General features: G+C 49.0%; 8 protein-coding genes across 8 annotated transcripts; 4 read left to right on the plus strand and 4 right to left on the minus strand.

Moving 5' to 3' along the window:
• The first annotated feature begins 1,490 nt into the window (after positions 1-1,490).
• On the plus strand, positions 1,491-2,405 carry FOBCDRAFT_228489 (uncharacterized protein). The gene has a single exon (XM_059609776.1). It carries the CDS (start codon positions 1,617-1,619, stop codon positions 1,980-1,982), a length of 366 nt encoding a protein of 121 aa, XP_059467682.1. The 5' UTR covers positions 1,491-1,616; the 3' UTR covers positions 1,983-2,405.
• A 330-nt stretch (positions 2,406-2,735) lies between these two features.
• Positions 2,736-3,695, minus strand: FOBCDRAFT_204673 (uncharacterized protein; the record flags this gene model as incomplete). The annotated part of the gene is made up of 1 exon (XM_054706309.1): positions 2,736-3,695. One exon carries the CDS (start codon positions 3,693-3,695, stop codon positions 2,736-2,738), a length of 960 nt encoding a protein of 319 aa, XP_054562284.1.
• A 501-nt stretch (positions 3,696-4,196) lies between these two features.
• Positions 4,197-5,678, plus strand: FOBCDRAFT_140646 (uncharacterized protein; the record flags this gene model as incomplete). Its single annotated transcript, XM_054706310.2, has 2 exons — positions 4,197-4,399; positions 4,448-5,678. The coding sequence occupies 2 exons, from the start codon at positions 4,197-4,199 to the stop codon at positions 5,676-5,678; spliced, it is 1,434 nt and encodes a 477-aa protein (XP_054562285.2).
• A 442-nt stretch (positions 5,679-6,120) lies between these two features.
• FOBCDRAFT_321578 (uncharacterized protein) lies at positions 6,121-6,585 on the minus strand (the record flags this gene model as incomplete). Its single annotated transcript, XM_059612071.1, has 3 exons — positions 6,121-6,288; positions 6,342-6,418; positions 6,468-6,585. 3 exons carry the CDS (start codon positions 6,583-6,585, stop codon positions 6,223-6,225), a joined length of 261 nt encoding a protein of 86 aa, XP_059465509.1. The 3' UTR covers positions 6,121-6,222.
• Positions 6,586-9,588: 3,003 nt separating this feature from the next.
• On the plus strand, positions 9,589-12,199 carry FOBCDRAFT_228494 (uncharacterized protein). Its single transcript, XM_054706313.2, has 2 exons — positions 9,589-9,747; positions 9,795-12,199. The coding sequence occupies exons 1-2, from the start codon at positions 9,603-9,605 to the stop codon at positions 11,990-11,992; spliced, it is 2,343 nt and encodes a 780-aa protein (XP_054562288.1). The 5' UTR covers positions 9,589-9,602; the 3' UTR covers positions 11,993-12,199.
• Positions 12,200-12,534: 335 nt separating this feature from the next.
• On the plus strand, positions 12,535-12,978 carry FOBCDRAFT_46048 (uncharacterized protein). The gene is made up of 2 exons (XM_059612201.1): positions 12,535-12,584; positions 12,639-12,978. Exons 1-2 carry the CDS (start codon positions 12,566-12,568, stop codon positions 12,965-12,967), a joined length of 348 nt encoding a protein of 115 aa, XP_059467683.1. The 5' UTR covers positions 12,535-12,565; the 3' UTR covers positions 12,968-12,978.
• Positions 12,979-13,417: 439 nt separating this feature from the next.
• On the minus strand, positions 13,418-14,120 carry FOBCDRAFT_228496 (uncharacterized protein). The gene has a single exon (XM_031195581.3). It carries the CDS (start codon positions 14,007-14,009, stop codon positions 13,446-13,448), a length of 564 nt encoding a protein of 187 aa, XP_031028456.2. The 5' UTR covers positions 14,010-14,120; the 3' UTR covers positions 13,418-13,445.
• A 2,415-nt stretch (positions 14,121-16,535) lies between these two features.
• Positions 16,536-16,688, minus strand: FOBCDRAFT_139974 (uncharacterized protein; the record flags this gene model as incomplete). Its single annotated transcript, XM_059608070.1, has 1 exon — positions 16,536-16,688. A coding segment is annotated over one exon (153 nt), but the record flags the coding sequence as incomplete, so codon positions are not given.
• Positions 16,689-17,014: the final 326 nt, after the last annotated feature.

Genomic DNA, 17,014 nt, shown 5'->3' on the forward strand with positions numbered 1-17,014 from the left:
ACCATCCAAGAAAGGTTCTGGAGACGAGCAAGCAAGCTATGGGTAGACATACACACGCTGCCGCGAACCAACCCGGTCCGGAATCTCCTACGAGGAATCAAAGCCTTCAGACGCTTCATATCTCCACTCAGGCGCATCGCGGATGTATGCAGACAGTTACCGAAGGATACCATGGAAGTCATTCAGCCATTCACCCTCGCTCCGTGGGAGGCACGCCTACAAGCCATACTGAATAGTCAAGGAGAGGAAGAAGAAAACAAGATCAAAGAGCTAGCCAAAGCAGGATGGGCGGTCAGGATAGCGACAAGTAGCTCCGCGCGGAATGATCTGGTCGGCATGGGAGGAACTATCAGAATCCCTATATCTGTGGCAAGAGCCGGCAAGATCAGCGAAACCTTTTCGGTCACCCTGGGTACGAGGGAAGAACACAACCCGGACACAGCCGAACTAGCAGCGATTGTTCATGGCCTCGGCTGTCTGCCAGAGATAAGGTATCGAGTTATTGTGATCTTGACGAGTAACAGATCTGCAGCCCAGCCTATAGGTAACCCACGCCAGCAGTCAGGCCAAGGGCACATCCGAGAGATATATGATGCTGTAGAGAAGCTCCGAGGAAACGGCAACAGAGTCAATATCATCTGGCTATCCTCTAATAGTGAGCTCAACATTCAAAAGACAGCCAAGATGTCGGCCCGTCATGCAACAGAGCCATACATCACGCCGCAAAAGGGAGCTGCCAAAGCGAAGACTACAATTCTCAGTCGAACAAGAGCAGATTTGCGAAGCGAGAGGAAGTTACCAGAAGGAGTTGGCAGGTATTCGAGGAAGGTCGACTCAGCTCTGCCCGGTAAACATACCCGCCTGCTATACGACCAGTTATCTTGGAAGGAAGCCAGCGTGCTGGCGCAGCTTAGAACCGGAATGGCGCGACTGAACGGCTATCTATATCAGATCAGGGCAGCACCGACGGATGAGTGCCCATGTAGGCGGGCAAAGGAAACGGTAGAGCATTTCCTCTTTCGATGCGTGAAATGGACGACACAACGCAAAGAGATGTTTGAGTGTACGAATGAGAAACGCGGCAACCTCTCTTTTCATCTGGGAGGTAAGGCAGCATCAGACGGTCAGGAATGGACGCCAAACATGGACGCAGTACGAGCCACAATCAGATTCGCGATCGCTACAGGTCGCCTAGAACAGAGATGACAGGAACACCACTCACCTAGCAACATTTTATCAACACTAACCGATAACCCACGACGCCCTCAAATAGTCAACAGCAGGCACCGCTTCAGCCGCCGAAGATAGGAAACTGAACACTTGGAGGGATTGGGCTTCAAGTTGTCCTGCTACTACTAACAATCACGAGGACTAAGAAGAAAAACAATGACTAGACTGGAAGGAACAAGGTGAGAATTGTATGGGCTTGGCGAGAGCAAGGCAATACCTAGCGAATTGTATGTATCTTTAGCTTCAGAGCCCTTTAGCCATTGTCCTACCGGGCGTAATAGACTTGTATTGTATTGTATTGTATTTCCGCCTAATTATATTCAGTTATCTCCTCTTGATCTCCTTTCGTACCACTTTGCGATTAAGCAATAACGTTTTAAATAAGGATGGCTGATGATAATATCTTTTCCCGCCTCCAGCTCTTAATGGATCCTCAGGCCAAGCTCCTTATCTGCGTTCAGGAGCAATGTGGCTTTGCTCTTCCCTCCAAGCCTTCCCAAGTGAACGAGCATCTTAGGAAAAGGTATAACATATCGATCGACGACCGGCGTAAAGTTGTTCAACTTTTGAACAACCGGGAGCTTCCACTGCTGGGTCCTGCCAACGCGCTGTTACGCCAAAACGAGTCCCTACATGGTCCTAACCTGCCATTATTCGACGGGCTCACCTGCAAGTACTGCGACCTTCTGTCAGACATTACGTGCATTCGGTTCATTGATGTGAATTGGTGTCTTCATGTTGTGTTCTGTTGAAACCTGCCCCCTTAGAGGTTTTACCATTTCGGCTGTAATCTTAAAGTATCCCTGCTTGCACGTGAGGCCCCAGCACCTGTTTAACACCTTCTCACAATCAGCAGCCAGGTTATTGCTCGCCATGCCAGTGATAGAGGTTGGTAACATCGTAGAGAACAGCTGAAGCACCGATAACTGCAGGGGCCGCACCAGCACCAACGCAGCTATAATTCTGAATACCAAACCCAAGGGCAAGTTTTCAGAGAACGACACGGAAGTGATACCGGAATTAAAACAGAATGTTCGTAGCTCGTTGAGACCAGTACCATATTTTTTACTACTTTGCGGCGTGAGTTATGAAAGTTTGAAATAATCATCTGATTGACATAAGGAAGTCTTGGCTCAGAACAAAATCGAAAGCGGAATGGCGCAGTCCCGCTTAAAATGTCTTGGCTTAGAAATATTCAAGAAAGGAATAGCTTGGTTACCCCGTATCTTATCGGCTTGCGAAGAGGCGATAGTAATGCAACTCACTCCTGTAAAAAATTTTCCTTGGCACCCGCTGTTAGCGTTTTGCTAGGGTAAAGAATTTTTGCAGTCCAAAATGGCAGCAAAAGCAACTGTGGGGCTAACAGGACCCTAACAGCTGCTGGAAGAAAGGGATTCAGAGAGTTGACCTTTCTTCGTGACAAGTGTCTTCAACGACACTGAGCTTCGCGAGCTCTTGACATCGCCTCCAGGCGCCATTTCCTATGTGTTATCTGCGACTTCTTTCTACCTCGACATTTCGGCTTCGCGAGCCTGCGACATTTCGGGCTCTGCGCCCTCGATTTTCCCCCGTACGACCGACCTCTGCAACCTCGGCTGCCCAGACGACATTCGCAGCATCCTGCTGCTAGACATCCAGGGTCGTTGCACCCTCACCCTCACCTTCTCGACTTTCTGGGCCCCTTTGGTGCCCCCGACCTCGACGCACGAGCCCCACATGGCTCGCTGCCCTTTTTGCAGCTCGGAAGCTGCATGACCGATCTCTGCAGTCGTGTACTGCCCAGAGAACCTCTTCTTTGCAGCCTCGCCTGCTGCTCGGAACACAACTGGGCTACGACGATTTGTCTCACTGGCTGAGACCACTAGACAAAACCGCTGGGTCGAAATGGTACAGAGCTTACCTGGAGATGGTGGAACGAGGCGACTGCCTCGTCTACAAAACAGCGTTCTGGCCGCCTTGGGTTTTTCTCCTGCGGGGGTTTTCCCCAAGGATGCACGATTCAGGTTGCAGCTACTGGCGATCTTAGGGGTCATGGATTTCCTCGCCTGGATTTCTTGCTGAAGCTGTCGGATCGTCTCCAGCTGTTCGCTCATATCTGCGTCGCCGTTCGCTGATTCCCCATCAACGCGTCCCAGAGGCTCGAGCATCTGCTTCTGTTCGCTCATGAGATGGGTCGACGTCTCCTGGAGCATCCCTCGGAGCATGGTCTGCATGAGCGACGCGTCGTTGCCCGTCGCGTCTCCCATCATCTGTGATTCTCCAACCCTGTCGGCCGGTCCGTTCTCACCTTCACTCCCACCTTCATGCGACTGCTGCGACCACATATTCTTTGCCATGTCCGTCTTTTTCTCGGCCGCCTGCAGCTTTTCCTGCAGTTTTGCCGTCGGCTTCGTAGTTCTCGAAGACCGACGCGTCGTGGCGACAGAATCTCCACCTTGGACAAGGATCTCTGCAGTCGCATCCATTTCGCGGCAAAAACGCTCACGGCCGCGCCGGCCTTTACACTCCCCTAACTAAAAGACTGTAAAGACTATAAAGATTCTAAAGATTCTAAAGATTGTCGTACTTTTTTGACGTTGTGTGTGGTCTCGACCGTCTTACGTTCGCAGGAGCTTGTATCTCTGACCATCTTATAACTGCAGGAGCTCGCGTCTCTAACTGTCTTTCATCTGCTGGAGTGGACGTTACAGTGATACTAGGTCGCTAGCGAGGATTCTGTTGCCTGAGGGAAGTACTAGCCGCCGAGATTCGTCACGTGAGCTGCACTATTTTAAGCTCAACCGGCCACCTTCTCTCCCTTCAATCTCCTTGCCCACCTTGTTGGCTGATACCATCTCCCGAATGATTGAAGAGTTTTGAGAGTCATGAAGGACAAGATTTATTATTTCGCCAAATTCAATCTCCCAGCGCTTCTTTCGCTCTCTGAACAGCGTCGCGGCCAGCCATGCTCTTGCGACGTATCCCAGATGCCTAAGAGTGGCAGCTTGAACTGGGTCATTTTTGTGTCTTTCGAAGATGGGACCGAATGGGTTTTTCGCTCTCCCAAAAGCGGACTCGACTGCTTCTACTCAGATGAAACTGCCTCCAAGATTCTGATCAGCGAAGCATCTACATTGTTATACCTCAAGGCTCATACCTCGATTCCGGTTCCCGAGGTCTATGCATATAGGTAAGGAATATCATCTACCTTTAGGTTCTAAATATTGATTCGTCTCAGTGGATCTAGCGACAATGATATCGGTATTCCATATATCCTCCAGAGCAAAGCTCCTGGCCGTTCTCTAGGCTCCTATGACTGGACCCAACTTCCACAGCAAGTACCTGGGTTTCAACATCGTCGCCCACTTATGCCTATCTCCAATGAGAACCGAGAGAAAGTCATGAGCCAGCTTGGTGCCATGATGTCGGAATTATCTATCCACCGATTTAAAAAGATTGGTTCTCTGTTCGATGATGGGAATGGGAGCTACGCTGTCGGTGAATGTCTCTCGCCATCACTTACCTGGCAAGAAAGAGACTCGCTCGAACTGGATCGCGGCCCATTCAATCAAGAGAGCGACTACTTTGTTTCCCTTATCTCGGCCTTTACATCTCATGCTCAAGAGCTTTCGCTTACACCCCACACCTTTTTCGCACCAGTTCCTGATATGCTGGATTATAAGAGCATAGCCAGCTATCAGGCAGCATCAAGACGGTGGAACAATTTTGTGGCAATCGGTCAAAAAATTGAGCATAGCAAGAACATTCTTTTCTACTGCATCGCAGGGCAGTTTCTGTCTGAGATGATACCCCATCTCTCCTCAAGCGTGAGAAACAGCTTCACACTTTCCCATCCGGACCTCCATCTCGGCAATATTTATGTTGATGAGGACTTCAATATCACCTGCATTATCGACTGGAGTTCGGTGTCAACTGGCCCGGTGTCTGAGCTGCTCGCAGCCCCATCGCTAGGGAGCTCAGCCACACCGCCATCAAAACGTCTCACTGCTGCCTATCGGTCTGGTTTCAGCCAGCGAGCTACCGAAATCACCCCAGATCTACCCTATTCAGATCTTTGGCAGACATCGGAAAGAATGTGGTATTTCACTCGACTAACTCGTTTACTTTCAAAAAATGACCACCAGCTCTTCGAAAGGTTGTTTGAGCTCATATACAAGACGAGCACCGATGACGATGGAAGAGAGGGGATTCTTTGGCTCTTCCATCAGCGCGCTAGCCGGGACGAAAACATAAAGCTTCTGGCTGAGCTTCAGGAGGAAGATCTGACAGCGGAAGAGCTGCACGAAAGGGAGCAAGCTTGTTTCCCTCCCAACAGAACTGTAAACTCAGACGCCATTGCTGTGGCGAGAAAATTGACGCTGATGTCAGAGATGAATCCAGCTTTTCTTGCCGACCATAGATTGTGGCAGTGGGTTGAAGAAGCTCGTGTGCAGGATGAACTTCCTTAGCTTGCTTGTCAAGTCTTCATATCAGCACTCAGTTAGTGGAAAGCACTTGGAGCGTCAATAAACTAGAGTGATGTTTACGAAAATCAAATGATGATACAAAACGTCGATTCGAAATAATCCAACATCTTTTCGAACTATTACCATTGCAACACTCTATTCTACTAGGGGCTAAACGGGCCAAATCAGCTGTCTGGAACGAATCTTGATCGTACAATCACAATGAAAGGGAGTTACTCCTTTGTCAGGTAGCAAAGGACAAGAAGACGAGATCCGTCCGCGACCATAGCTTTTGTCGAATTCCAGCTTGAAAGTGCTTATAAAAAACAAGGAGATCAATTGTAAACACAAGTATAACTACATACAGGCCATGTTACAACGCACCAATCCAGTTGCCGTCACATTTAAGCTCATTTGTCCGTTGTGATGTCCGGTATGTACTAGAGGCAGCACACACAAGCCGTCCATTGTAAAGCATCATGCGGATATGGTGGCCAATGGAGAGGGCTCAGTGGCTCGTAGCACTGTACAAATTGGAAGCATGGATTCATGACATGCCATACACATACTCGATTCTCTTCGTTATTTGTTCCCATGTTCCATCGACCTCAATCTATAAATTGTCAGGTTTCCATGTCAATATACAAGGAAAATACTAATACAAACCCATGGCATCATTGTGCTGCCGCTTGACCCGTCGGGGGGCGAGATAACAGTGCCACTTAGCCATTGGCCAGAGTCAACTGTGTGGTTTTGTTAACAAGATGCTTGCAAGAAGTTTGGTCAACTAACCATCATAAAACCAAACCCTGGTGCCTTCATGGAAGACTGGGTCTGCAGTAGCTCCGTTGGGAGGTTCGGGCAATCCCCGAGGGGCTGCAGGTCGCTGGGCTCTTCTCTTCTTGGCCATTTTGTCAAAAGGAAATGAAAACAGGAATATAAATAGTAACGAAAGGAGGATTGGGTGGAGGTCCGATTGTATAGTTTGAAGAATGGAATGCTTAGCATTTGCAAGGGAACTGGTTTACTTCATATACACAAAAGACACCGGCATCATTTCAATCTAGCCAACTCAGTGTCACTCGTTATTCTTAGTCTTGCTCGCTCTGGAACCAACACGCAGAGATCCAGCGCTTCCGTGATACTGGCCGTCAACCTAGCGGCCGTCGCATTATAAATCCTACAGGTGGCCTCTCGGGAGTTTGAGTGATATGATTTGGCGATTCCCAGTCATTGAATGGGGGAGCAGGACAGTTCTCCTAGGCTCCAGGCGCGCGCCTCGAGCAACCGCTGCTCCCCATTTTTACTCCTTGGCATCGATGGCTTCATGCTTCCCTCAGGCTCCCATCGGTCGGCATATTCCTCTTTCAGACATACCATTGAATATTAGGGGTAGCTGTCACTTGACATTGTCAGTAACACCAACACGACACAAGCACCAGCCTGAAGGCCCAACCCAGTTCGTGATCAAGACGCCTGCTGTGATTGGTTACATTTAAGTAGTGTCAACTTAGAGTTCTGGCTCATGCACTGACTGGGCCAACAACAGTTGGCCTGCGGGGCTCTAGCGCTGCGCTAACATGGGCTCTGGGCGTAATTTGTCCTGTGACGGTACTTTCCTTTATATTGACGGTTATATCCGGTTGTTTCAGCTATTAACAACTCCTGTCCCTGACTGTCAGAAAAGAAGTGCGGTATGAAACCCACAGGAGCTGCGGTGGGCTTGGGGTACGTAGTTGAGAATCGCCAGCCTCCACCTTGGGGGCCCGAAGGTATAGCCAAAGACCCCACTCGTTCGGCGGTTAACAAAGGCAAGGATCTGTCATGGGCCAGGTTGAAGACCCAGGTCGCATCCGGAGAAGGCCTATCATCTGAGTGGCCTCCATTCATGATGTCTATTGGTTCAGCCATTCAAGGATAGTTCGTTCATCATTAATAACATGTCAATATCATACTTCATCACCAACAGTTTATCAACATCGGAGCCTCATTCGTAGGCTCCTCCAAGAAGCGGGCTCGTGATGTCCGCTTCAAACCAGGAGATGCGGAAAAGGCAGTTCGACCAGGACTTCTTCACTTGGGCCTGTGTTTTCGCCGATTTCCATTTGATCCTTATTAGGCAAATCCAAGCGCGACATGCCAATAAACGAATGGAACATTTCTATTTTTATCCCATTGCGCTACAGCGTTGAACACTTCCACCTTCCGCTCCAAAACAACGTCCTCTTTGTAAAATCCAGAGTGGAGATACTTGGGTACATAATTCTACCTCGTAAGCAGATGCGTTGTCTGGATTTGGCTGTCTTTTCGGTGCGTAAGCAATTTCTGGCTGTGCGAATGAGGTGTTCAGAAGTAGCGCTGCTGCCTAGGGGTCCGGGCGCAAATCCGAGGAAGTGGGGACAGATCGACAGTGCGAGCTGGAAGTACTCTCAACAGGCACAGGGTCGGTAAGTACTTTGAGAAGCTGCCAATGAGCAACAGTATTGTACATGTGCACCTTCCTCTTCGCAATAACATCCTCTTTGTAAGTTTTGGAGCAGAGACTTATAGGTACATGTGTCTACTTTCTAGGCGGGTCTGATGTCTATTTTAGGACGTGAAAACTGCCCCCGAGCCATTTTTAGCTCATTAGGAAGCGTACTCCTCCAGTAACTCCAAGTATACCAGCTAGTCCTAAAACGGAGTCGCTTTTTTACAGTGCGGGTCAGCCCCGTCGTTACTTACTGCAAGCTGCCGAGTTACATGAGTTCTCCACCTGTCAGACATGCATTTCCCCCAGGTTGATTAAGCTTAGACCGCACGTTCCTCAGTCTCCCTGTGCACGTACACAGTCAGCACAACTGAAGTTACCGACACTGTGTGGGGACACAAACAATGAGTGATAATGTTGTAAAAGAGGAAGCTGCGAGTGTTCATCACTGTACTAATATCTATATACTAGGAAACTATTAATAGGATGAAAGCTAGGGTTCCGTCGAGGTAATTTACCGAATGGTAATTTACCTATCTGACCAAAGTTTTTGAGGTCAGAAACTTCTAGGGTATTTTACATGTCAAAAACCTCTCATTGGCCGATGTCCATATCATCTCCATCATGACCTCATACTTACTCATGTATGTATGTATGTATGTATATTTTTCGTCCGGGGGGCCTTCGGCCCCGAAACGTTCTCTACTGGGGCACAGGGCGTGCTGAACTAGGGGGAAATGAGATCTATCTCCACGCTAAATACAAAATGCTATTGGCTGTATGTGGATTAGTCATTCGCGACGCGAAATTAAATTCCCCCGTCGGAACGCAGTTCCTACAAACGCGCATCGTACCCTTTTGAGTTTCGCAGTCACCGCACTAGCCTATCTGGGACTTAGCGACCAAGCCTCTAGCAATCCAGGGTTTAGCGGTCAACTCAGGGACAAGCGCATTCCATCAAGCTGCAGGAACTTAAAGACAGCGCAAGTCAATCACTGTGTAATGCTGCATCTTGATCGCTATGCCTAAAGCATCCAAAAAGCGTGGGCGACCTCGAAAGTACGATACAACAGAGGATAAAGCAAGACAAGATGTTATTGCTAAACGCGCCCGACGCTAACCCATTTTCACCGCCTCAGACTAGAAGCTTCATGTATTGTAAAAGTACTTAGCTCAAGAATTAATATTATATTAGGGTCTGCAAATCGCTCCTGTTCACTATTTATTGAGTTCTTATTCTTTGTTGGTGTGATATCTATGTTGCAACTTATAGGCCTTGCCGTCGATTCTCAATATTATCGCCAATCAGATACTAGTGGTCAGAACTAAACCTGTGTCATTTCTGCTGACGTGCTGACTAACTATGGCGGATCAAAGATTTGCCGTCGGTTGCGGTCTAGTTGCTGGCCAGAAAACGCGACTTTCGCTCTTGTCTTTCTGAACGTTTCCCATCCGCAATGAGAAATGAATCGCAGTCCAAGACCATTGAGAACAACCCTATTGGAAATGGTCTTGATACCTTTCGTGCGTCTTTCGATTCGATATGCAAAGGCGCGGGTTTCTCCTCCACTCCTGATGCTCTAGAAGAACTCGGACAAGAAGGTGTGGCAACCAAACTTTGTTGCAGCACTGCTCTAACTAGCCTTTAGATCTTCGAAATCTCACGCTCCCTCTCCTTTTCGCTCTACAAAGCCATACAGCCTCGGGCCTGCTCCTCACCAATACCGGTCGTGGCACCCTCCGAAGCGATCTCCTCAGACTCATTTCTGCTGCCGCCTCTGACGACTTTGACTTCGACCGCGTCAAACCTCTCCTCAAATCAGCCCTCGCCAGCGAACCCGATGCCCTTATCTGGGATCGAGCCTATGACGCTGTCGCCGAATCCACCCCGCCTCCCCGACCGATAGCCTCTTCCCTCCAACAGACCCCATGGCTGCACAATACAAGCAGCTTCGCAAACTCGTCCGAACATCGCAAATACGTGGACGACGTGCTAAAAGAGGAGCTTGGGTCTATGTATGTCGGGGTCCGTCACTTTCATGACGCATACTTTGGAGGCGTGGCCGGCCTTGACGCAGCGTCCCAGGCGTTCTTCAAGCAATGTGTGGAAGGCAGCGATCCACTCTTTGAGGACGGTTGGAAGGGATGGCCCAGAGATGCGAACCAGGATGATGTGCTGAGCTGGTTTGCTGACTTCAGCGACAAACTATCGGCGTTCGCAGGCAGCCACGAGTCAATCCCAACGCATCAACATCGACGACGGCCTCTTGCCCAGCCCAATAAGCCAATACAAGGTTCTACCGGAGAGCGCAAGTTGGACATCGGTTTTGTCAAGGATACGAATGCTGGGAAAGACTCGCGGTGCCGCTGGTCGCAGATCTTGGTGCCTGGAGAACTGAAGAGCAACCCATCCGCCGACAAGGCCTCGATGGCGTGGCTTGATCTGGGGAGGTACGCGAGGGAGGTGCTTGTTGCGCAGAATACCCGTCGCTTCGTCTTGGGCTTTACCATCTGCGGGTCCCTCATGAGGGTATGGGCATTTGACCGGCTCGGGGGCATCGCATCGGAGCAGTTCGACATTAACAAAGATGGGCGTCAGTTTGTGTCCACGATCCTTGGCTTTCTCTGGATGAACGAGGAGCAGCTAGGGTTCGACCCGACAATCATGACGGCAAACGGGGAGCGATTCATCGAGGTCAATCGGAATGGTTCGACCGAGCGGATCATCATCGATGAGGTAATGCAGCGGGCGCCTTGCATAGCTGGTCGAGCGACGACATGTTGGAAAGCCCATCCCGAAGGACGGCCGGAGATGCTGCTTGTCATTAAGGATTCGTGGCAATATCCGGAACGAGATGAAGAAGGCGAACTACTACGTGAGGCGACTGACAAGGGTGTCGTTAACGTAGCCCGGTACTATCACCACGAGACGGTCCAGATTGACGGGGCAGATGATGACGTCCGGAATAATGTTCGAAGAGGGCTGGATGTTACGCAAGCTGCGAACTACCGTCCGGAACGACCAACCCGGCGGACCAACGTCGTGTCTGGCACATCGAGAGAGGGTCGCGGCAGCACCAGTGTCAGCAGAAAGCGGTCATCTAGCCAAGTTGGCGCTCCTCTTCCTTCTAGCAAGCGATCTTGTTCCGTGTCTTCAACGAGGGCCGCCAGTTCATTACCAAATCGTGTACATCGGCGTGTAATTCTCCGAGACTACGGGATGCCTATTTACAAGGCTAGCTCCCGGTCGGCTCTGCTTGCTGCGTTTGAGCGGTGCATCGAAGGACATCAGTCTTTGTATAAGGCAGGCTTCCTTCACAGAGACATCTCGATCAACAATCTCATGATCAACGAGGATGATGATAACCCCTCCTGGCCTTCCTTCTTGATTGATCTTGACCTGGCCATCAAGGAATCGCGAGAGGCTGCGTCAGGAGCAAAGGGGAAGACCGGAACACGGGCTTTCATGGCAATTGGGGCGCTCCTGGGTGAGCAACATTCTTTTATGCATGATCTAGAGTCATTCTTCTGGGTGCTATTCTGGATATGCATCCACTATGACGGACCAGACAAGAGCAGGACTGTTTCACAGTTTGATAAATGGAATTACGCAGATATGGAGGAGTTAGCCAAACTCAAGTTGGGAACAGTGACAAAGGAGTCGATTTTTGTGGCCACCATGACGAATAATTTCACAGCCTATTACAATCCACTTATCCCATTATTGAATGGACTACGGAAGATTGTTTTCCCTCGGGATAAGCCTTGGGAACGAGAAGATGACAAGCTTTATACTCGATTAAAAAAGATTCTCCGAAACGATTGGGAAACTTATAGTACTAGTTAGCGACAGGCAGAATAGCACTGTCAACTATTTGAAGCTTTCCAGGGCACCGTCATACGACATCCTATCCTCCAGTAACAAGGGCTCGTTGTAATGTGCCGAATTGCACAGAATCTGACCCGTGCACGTATCGAGGTTCTTCCAAACATGAACAAGATCATTTTGACCCCACTTATTCTTCATTCTGATCGCCCTTACTGTCCTTCATTACGGTTCATTGCGGTAGAACGCCAATAACGCAAGAATCGATACCCCTTTTCAAATCATATCCTTACAGGTTTAGTTGAACGGCCCTACTCGAATGATACTAAATTGTTGAGCGCGAGAAGAGTCGGCTCAGCACAGCGAATACGGGCTGAAAGAGCCTTAATTTTTTCACAAGTGAAAGTGGCGTAAGAAGCGGGTTAAAATGCAGTGATGCGCCCATATAACAGCTCACATGATAGGCCAACCACGGGCTGTTTGGGCAACCCCGCATCGCCCCACCATCTTTACGACAGCTGCTTGAGTCGGACCTTGATGACAGTTCTTTTGAATGTATGTATGTCTGGAACCGCAACTAGGTACCCTAGCAAGATGGCTCGCTATCGACACAGTGAGTTTCCAAAGCCATGACCCGAAATGGACATCCAAACTTACGTTATAAAAGCACAACGGGCTCGCTCACGACGCTCAGAGCATAGAATAACCAAAGAGCGCAGTCGTCGACTGCAGTTGAAGAACGAGCGATGTGTAGTTGGCACTCTGAAGAATTCAAGCCAATCAATATCTGCAGGCGATCCCGGCGGACGTGTGTACCTGCACTTTGTGAATAATGACCTATACTCTCTCCAGGATAGTGACGGGAGCAACGTCCGTTGGGAGAACGTCATTTTCAAGAAAGGATTTGATGCTCAGGATATTGACAAACTGGTGGAAGAGGTGGTTGGAAAGATCCTGCGCCAGTTAGAGAGGCAGTATTCTGTAGGCGAAATATAAGTTGGCCGGGGTCTTAATGAGTTCCGGTCGACTTTACATTGAAACCTGTTGTTCGAGGCCCTTTCATCATACACGCTTTATGAAAATCTGCATATCAAACTAGAAGCACCATATCATTCCAGTGTGTAGTAAATGTCTATCAACAGGGAAGAAGTCGATGACAGGTCGCCATCGAAAGTCCGCAAAGCCTTGGGCCGATCTGTTTCGAAGTGAAAACGCGAGAATATGAGGAGCATGATGGGAAGCCTTTATTATTTCCCTAGCGCCAATAGAATCTTAGTACTTCACTATCTAACCATGAAAAACCTATAGTTCGATAGATGAAACTCTACTGTATTCGCTCAGCAATACATCATATCGGCATCTTCAGCGTTGCTTCTGGGTCCGTTACAATTCCCCACTCTCCTCCTCTCCATGACTTTGGAGAGTAGCCAGTACCAGCGGCTGCGTTGAGCCAATCATTGACTGGCAAGGAAGTTTAAGCCAAAGTTTTCCCATGCTTTTTGACTCCAGCTGAGGTTTTTGAGAGACGTAATAGATGATTGTTGTTGTCTTTAGGTCGCGTCTGACGCCTGGCTGCATAGATTTCGAAGAGCATTGTTGATGGTAGGTTATCTTGTCTTTCAGTAAGGTCGACAGGAATCGCCGGGCAAGAGAATGGACCGCCAAGGCTGGTATGGAACTCGAATGGGTTTCCGGACTCAAGGCGGAAGGCGGCTCCTCCAGCGATGTGTGTGCTGTGTTGCTCGCGCAGTCTCAAAATTTCACCCTTCAGGGAAGCCACCTCTTCTTCGCATCTTTCAAGGCTGGCCAAAAATTTCCATTCATGAAGCCGAGCCATTCTTTCGGTCGTCCTTCTAATCCGGTTTTCCTTCCCCGCCACCTGATCGCATACTTTGCAGTTTTTGGTTTCGTCTTGCCGCCCATATACAAGCTTCAATCCGCAGGTCTCTCCGATGCGGTACTCTTTGTTGCATTGTTCGCGAAACTTGCCCCACCTCCAATTGCCGCAAGCCCAGACAACCTGGTCGAAGTAACACATCGTGAAAAACTAAGTGAGGTAAAGTGAAAAAGAAAAGATTTTGGGCCTGGAATGGGCGTTTTTAGGCCCGGCTGCTGGGGCTCTTTGCTTATATACTCAACCAAAAAGCTATTGATTAGTACCTTTCGAAAGTTCATGGCGACTCCGTTTCAGTGGACGCGAAATTCAATTGCGTACTCTTTAATTGACCAACAAGGAATGATACTGGCTGCCTGTCGTGTGAGATATCACACAAGACCCACTAATCACCAACAATGTCTTGGCCAACCGACGACGAGCAGGGGGGAACCAACAGAACGTAGTAGTAGCAACATCGTCGTACGTAATCGTTGGATCGGACAAAGGGAAACTGTGCCCCCGCCGCTCTTATCACGGCAGTGCCTTCTTCTTGCCTGATCTTTGGCCATGGCGCACTCGCCCACTTGTACAAGAGACTAGAATTGTTCCATTCACTTTCGTCGGTAGTTGGTTCCCCGAACCTTGTAAAGCGGGGTGAAGGTTCTTCAATACCATAATTGCTCTCCGTCCACTCTCGGCACTCTCAGCTTGGCAAGTGAGGTAAACCCGACGGCTCAGCGTTGGCTTGGCTTAATGATATTGGACGATGAGTGGGGAGGGAACCCGATACGGAGCATTGGCGGATCAGGAAGGAGTTCGCACATAGCTAGCCACAGATCAGGACAGTAGGCCCGATGCATTCTGACATTTATCACGGAGTAATTTAAGATATGGAGCCTTTTGCTACTCATTTTACTGGACAGCGGCTACCACACCTGTCCCGACACAGCGGTACGCTAGCTGTGTTGCCAGGTCAGCCATACACAAACAACTGTACCTAGCTTCAAAGACCGCAGAACCAACAGACACAGGAGACCTAACCCAGAATAATGCGAAACATTGGTCAATCCTGGAAAACATCTATTTCATTACCAATATCAATAACTAAAGCACAGGGACCCTCAGGTGTGCTCGAAGCAACATCCGGCGAGTATTCGTGACAAGAATTGGCATTTGGAGCTACGACAAGGTTATGCACACCTACCTTCTAAAAGTGGTTGTGTCGGTGGGTTTGTTTGAGCGCTAACGAGGGGGCTGTGGGTCGGGGCTACCGGGGAGAAGTTCCGGATCACAGCCTAGACGTTGGACAGGTAATGAGCCAGTCGCTGGGGGCGAGATATCCCTTTCATCCTCTCTTTCCTCCATGGTTTAGCGAATGGCTCCCGTTATTGACAAGGCGCGCTTCTCGACAGTGTCATCCAAAGGCTCAGTGCGGTGCATTTCCTATATTGTACGGCCTGAAGGAGGCTTGTGCCCCTACTCAAGTATGGAGAGCGGAAATGCGTCGCACTTCCAGTTTGGGCGCGTTTGACAGAAACGAAAAATGCAGCACGTTTCTTACACAAGGACCCATGCCAACTTTGAGAGTTCATGTTAGGTAAGTTGAGTAACTTTACAGAAGCCGCCAACGGCTTGCCAAATGAGCCTTGAAGAACAAGGTTTGATGTAGGGTAGTCATAGAGAAGAGGACTAATTTTTTCTATCACGCTTATCTACAGCAGCAGTTTCGCAATTGCCGCCAGCGTCGGGGCACTATGTCCGTTATACGACCGGTAATGTAGCCTACGAAGGGCCGTTTTAGTCGGCCGCCTGAAAGAAGATGCAGGTTCTGCCAAAGTCCAATTTACACCGTCCTACAAGTAAATAGCTAGTCCAGCTTTCTGTTTCATTGCTAAGTGTCCTAAAATGACTGGCGATTTCATTATATACCTACTCGGGCTTGCCCTAACATTCGGTGCCTCTCTTCAGGGTCAATTCAAGTTGAGGACATGTCAAATGACTTCTTCCGATCTTGACTAGCTCAATCATGGGAGTGCTCACCATTTAACACGGCCGAAGAGGGGAGTGAGGGGATAACTTGCTTTATCTTTGAGGCGCATGGGCCTTGTATTCTTTCACTCTCCATTTGTTAGAAACGCAACCCTTTGCTAGCCCTCCTTTAGGGGGTTCTAGCTTTCATTGCCATCATTTGCGGAAGCCAAAGGGAGCGATGCGATGGAGATGACACTCTTTTTTCTTAGTTGGTGATCAAATGCCATGGCTCGGAACAAATAGAATTGTTAGAGAGCAACCCATCGTCTATAATCTTATTTCACACGTCAGCAAGGCAAAAGATAACTATAGGATATCTTACCAAGTCCTGCCACCTTTGACGCCTGGGCGGCTGGCTTGTTCGTTAACTTTCTACAACCTTAACAGTCCAAATGTTGATCTAGAAAGTGGCAAGCGAGAGTAAGTAAATCACACCAAGTTCCCTCAGCAAACACGACTAGGAAAGTACAGAGTAGTTGTTGTGGCAACCTCTTCAAAAATGCAAAGTCCAATCTTGTATCAAAGGTTTTGTCCAAACTTATTCTTCTACATGTGAGCCTACTAAGTGAAAGAACTCAGGACCCAATCGTCTCCTTTCGGGTAACTCGGTTGAGATTTTGGATGCAGGTGCGTAGCCGGATCTGAGAAGCCGATCGCCTAGTGCTTCAAAACATTCTCAAGGAGAGTATCGTAGGCAGACGCAGGATCGTGTATCTGCGCTGTGGAGTAGGCTTTTAAAAAACACAAAATGCCCGCCTCCATGTCATGTAGCACGCTCGTTGAATCGATAACGAGCAGCTGGCGACCTAGGCTTTGGATGATAGGCCATTCTTCTCGAAGAATTCTTTGTCACAAAGAATGCATAACTAGCTAACGGTACGCAAACGGCCAGTTAAGGCTTAAAGTGCTCGTGCGAGCCCGGTTGAGCACCCACTACTTACTCATGGTAGTATCGTACGAATTGATGGCAATCTCAGGAAAGTCCCTAGTTTGGGCGGGACGGAACAGTGACCAAGAAACCTACAGTGATTTATATCAGTACTGATCAAAGGAAATCTTTGTCCGCCTGGAGTTTCATGCATTCCAGTCTTGGGCCTTCAACGTCCCTCATTCTTGGGGAGGGTAGGTTTCCTTTC

This window comes from Fusarium oxysporum, chromosome VII (genome assembly GCF_013085055.1).
Source record: "Fusarium oxysporum Fo47 chromosome VII, complete sequence".
NCBI classification, from domain to species: domain Eukaryota; kingdom Fungi; phylum Ascomycota; class Sordariomycetes; order Hypocreales; family Nectriaceae; genus Fusarium; species Fusarium oxysporum.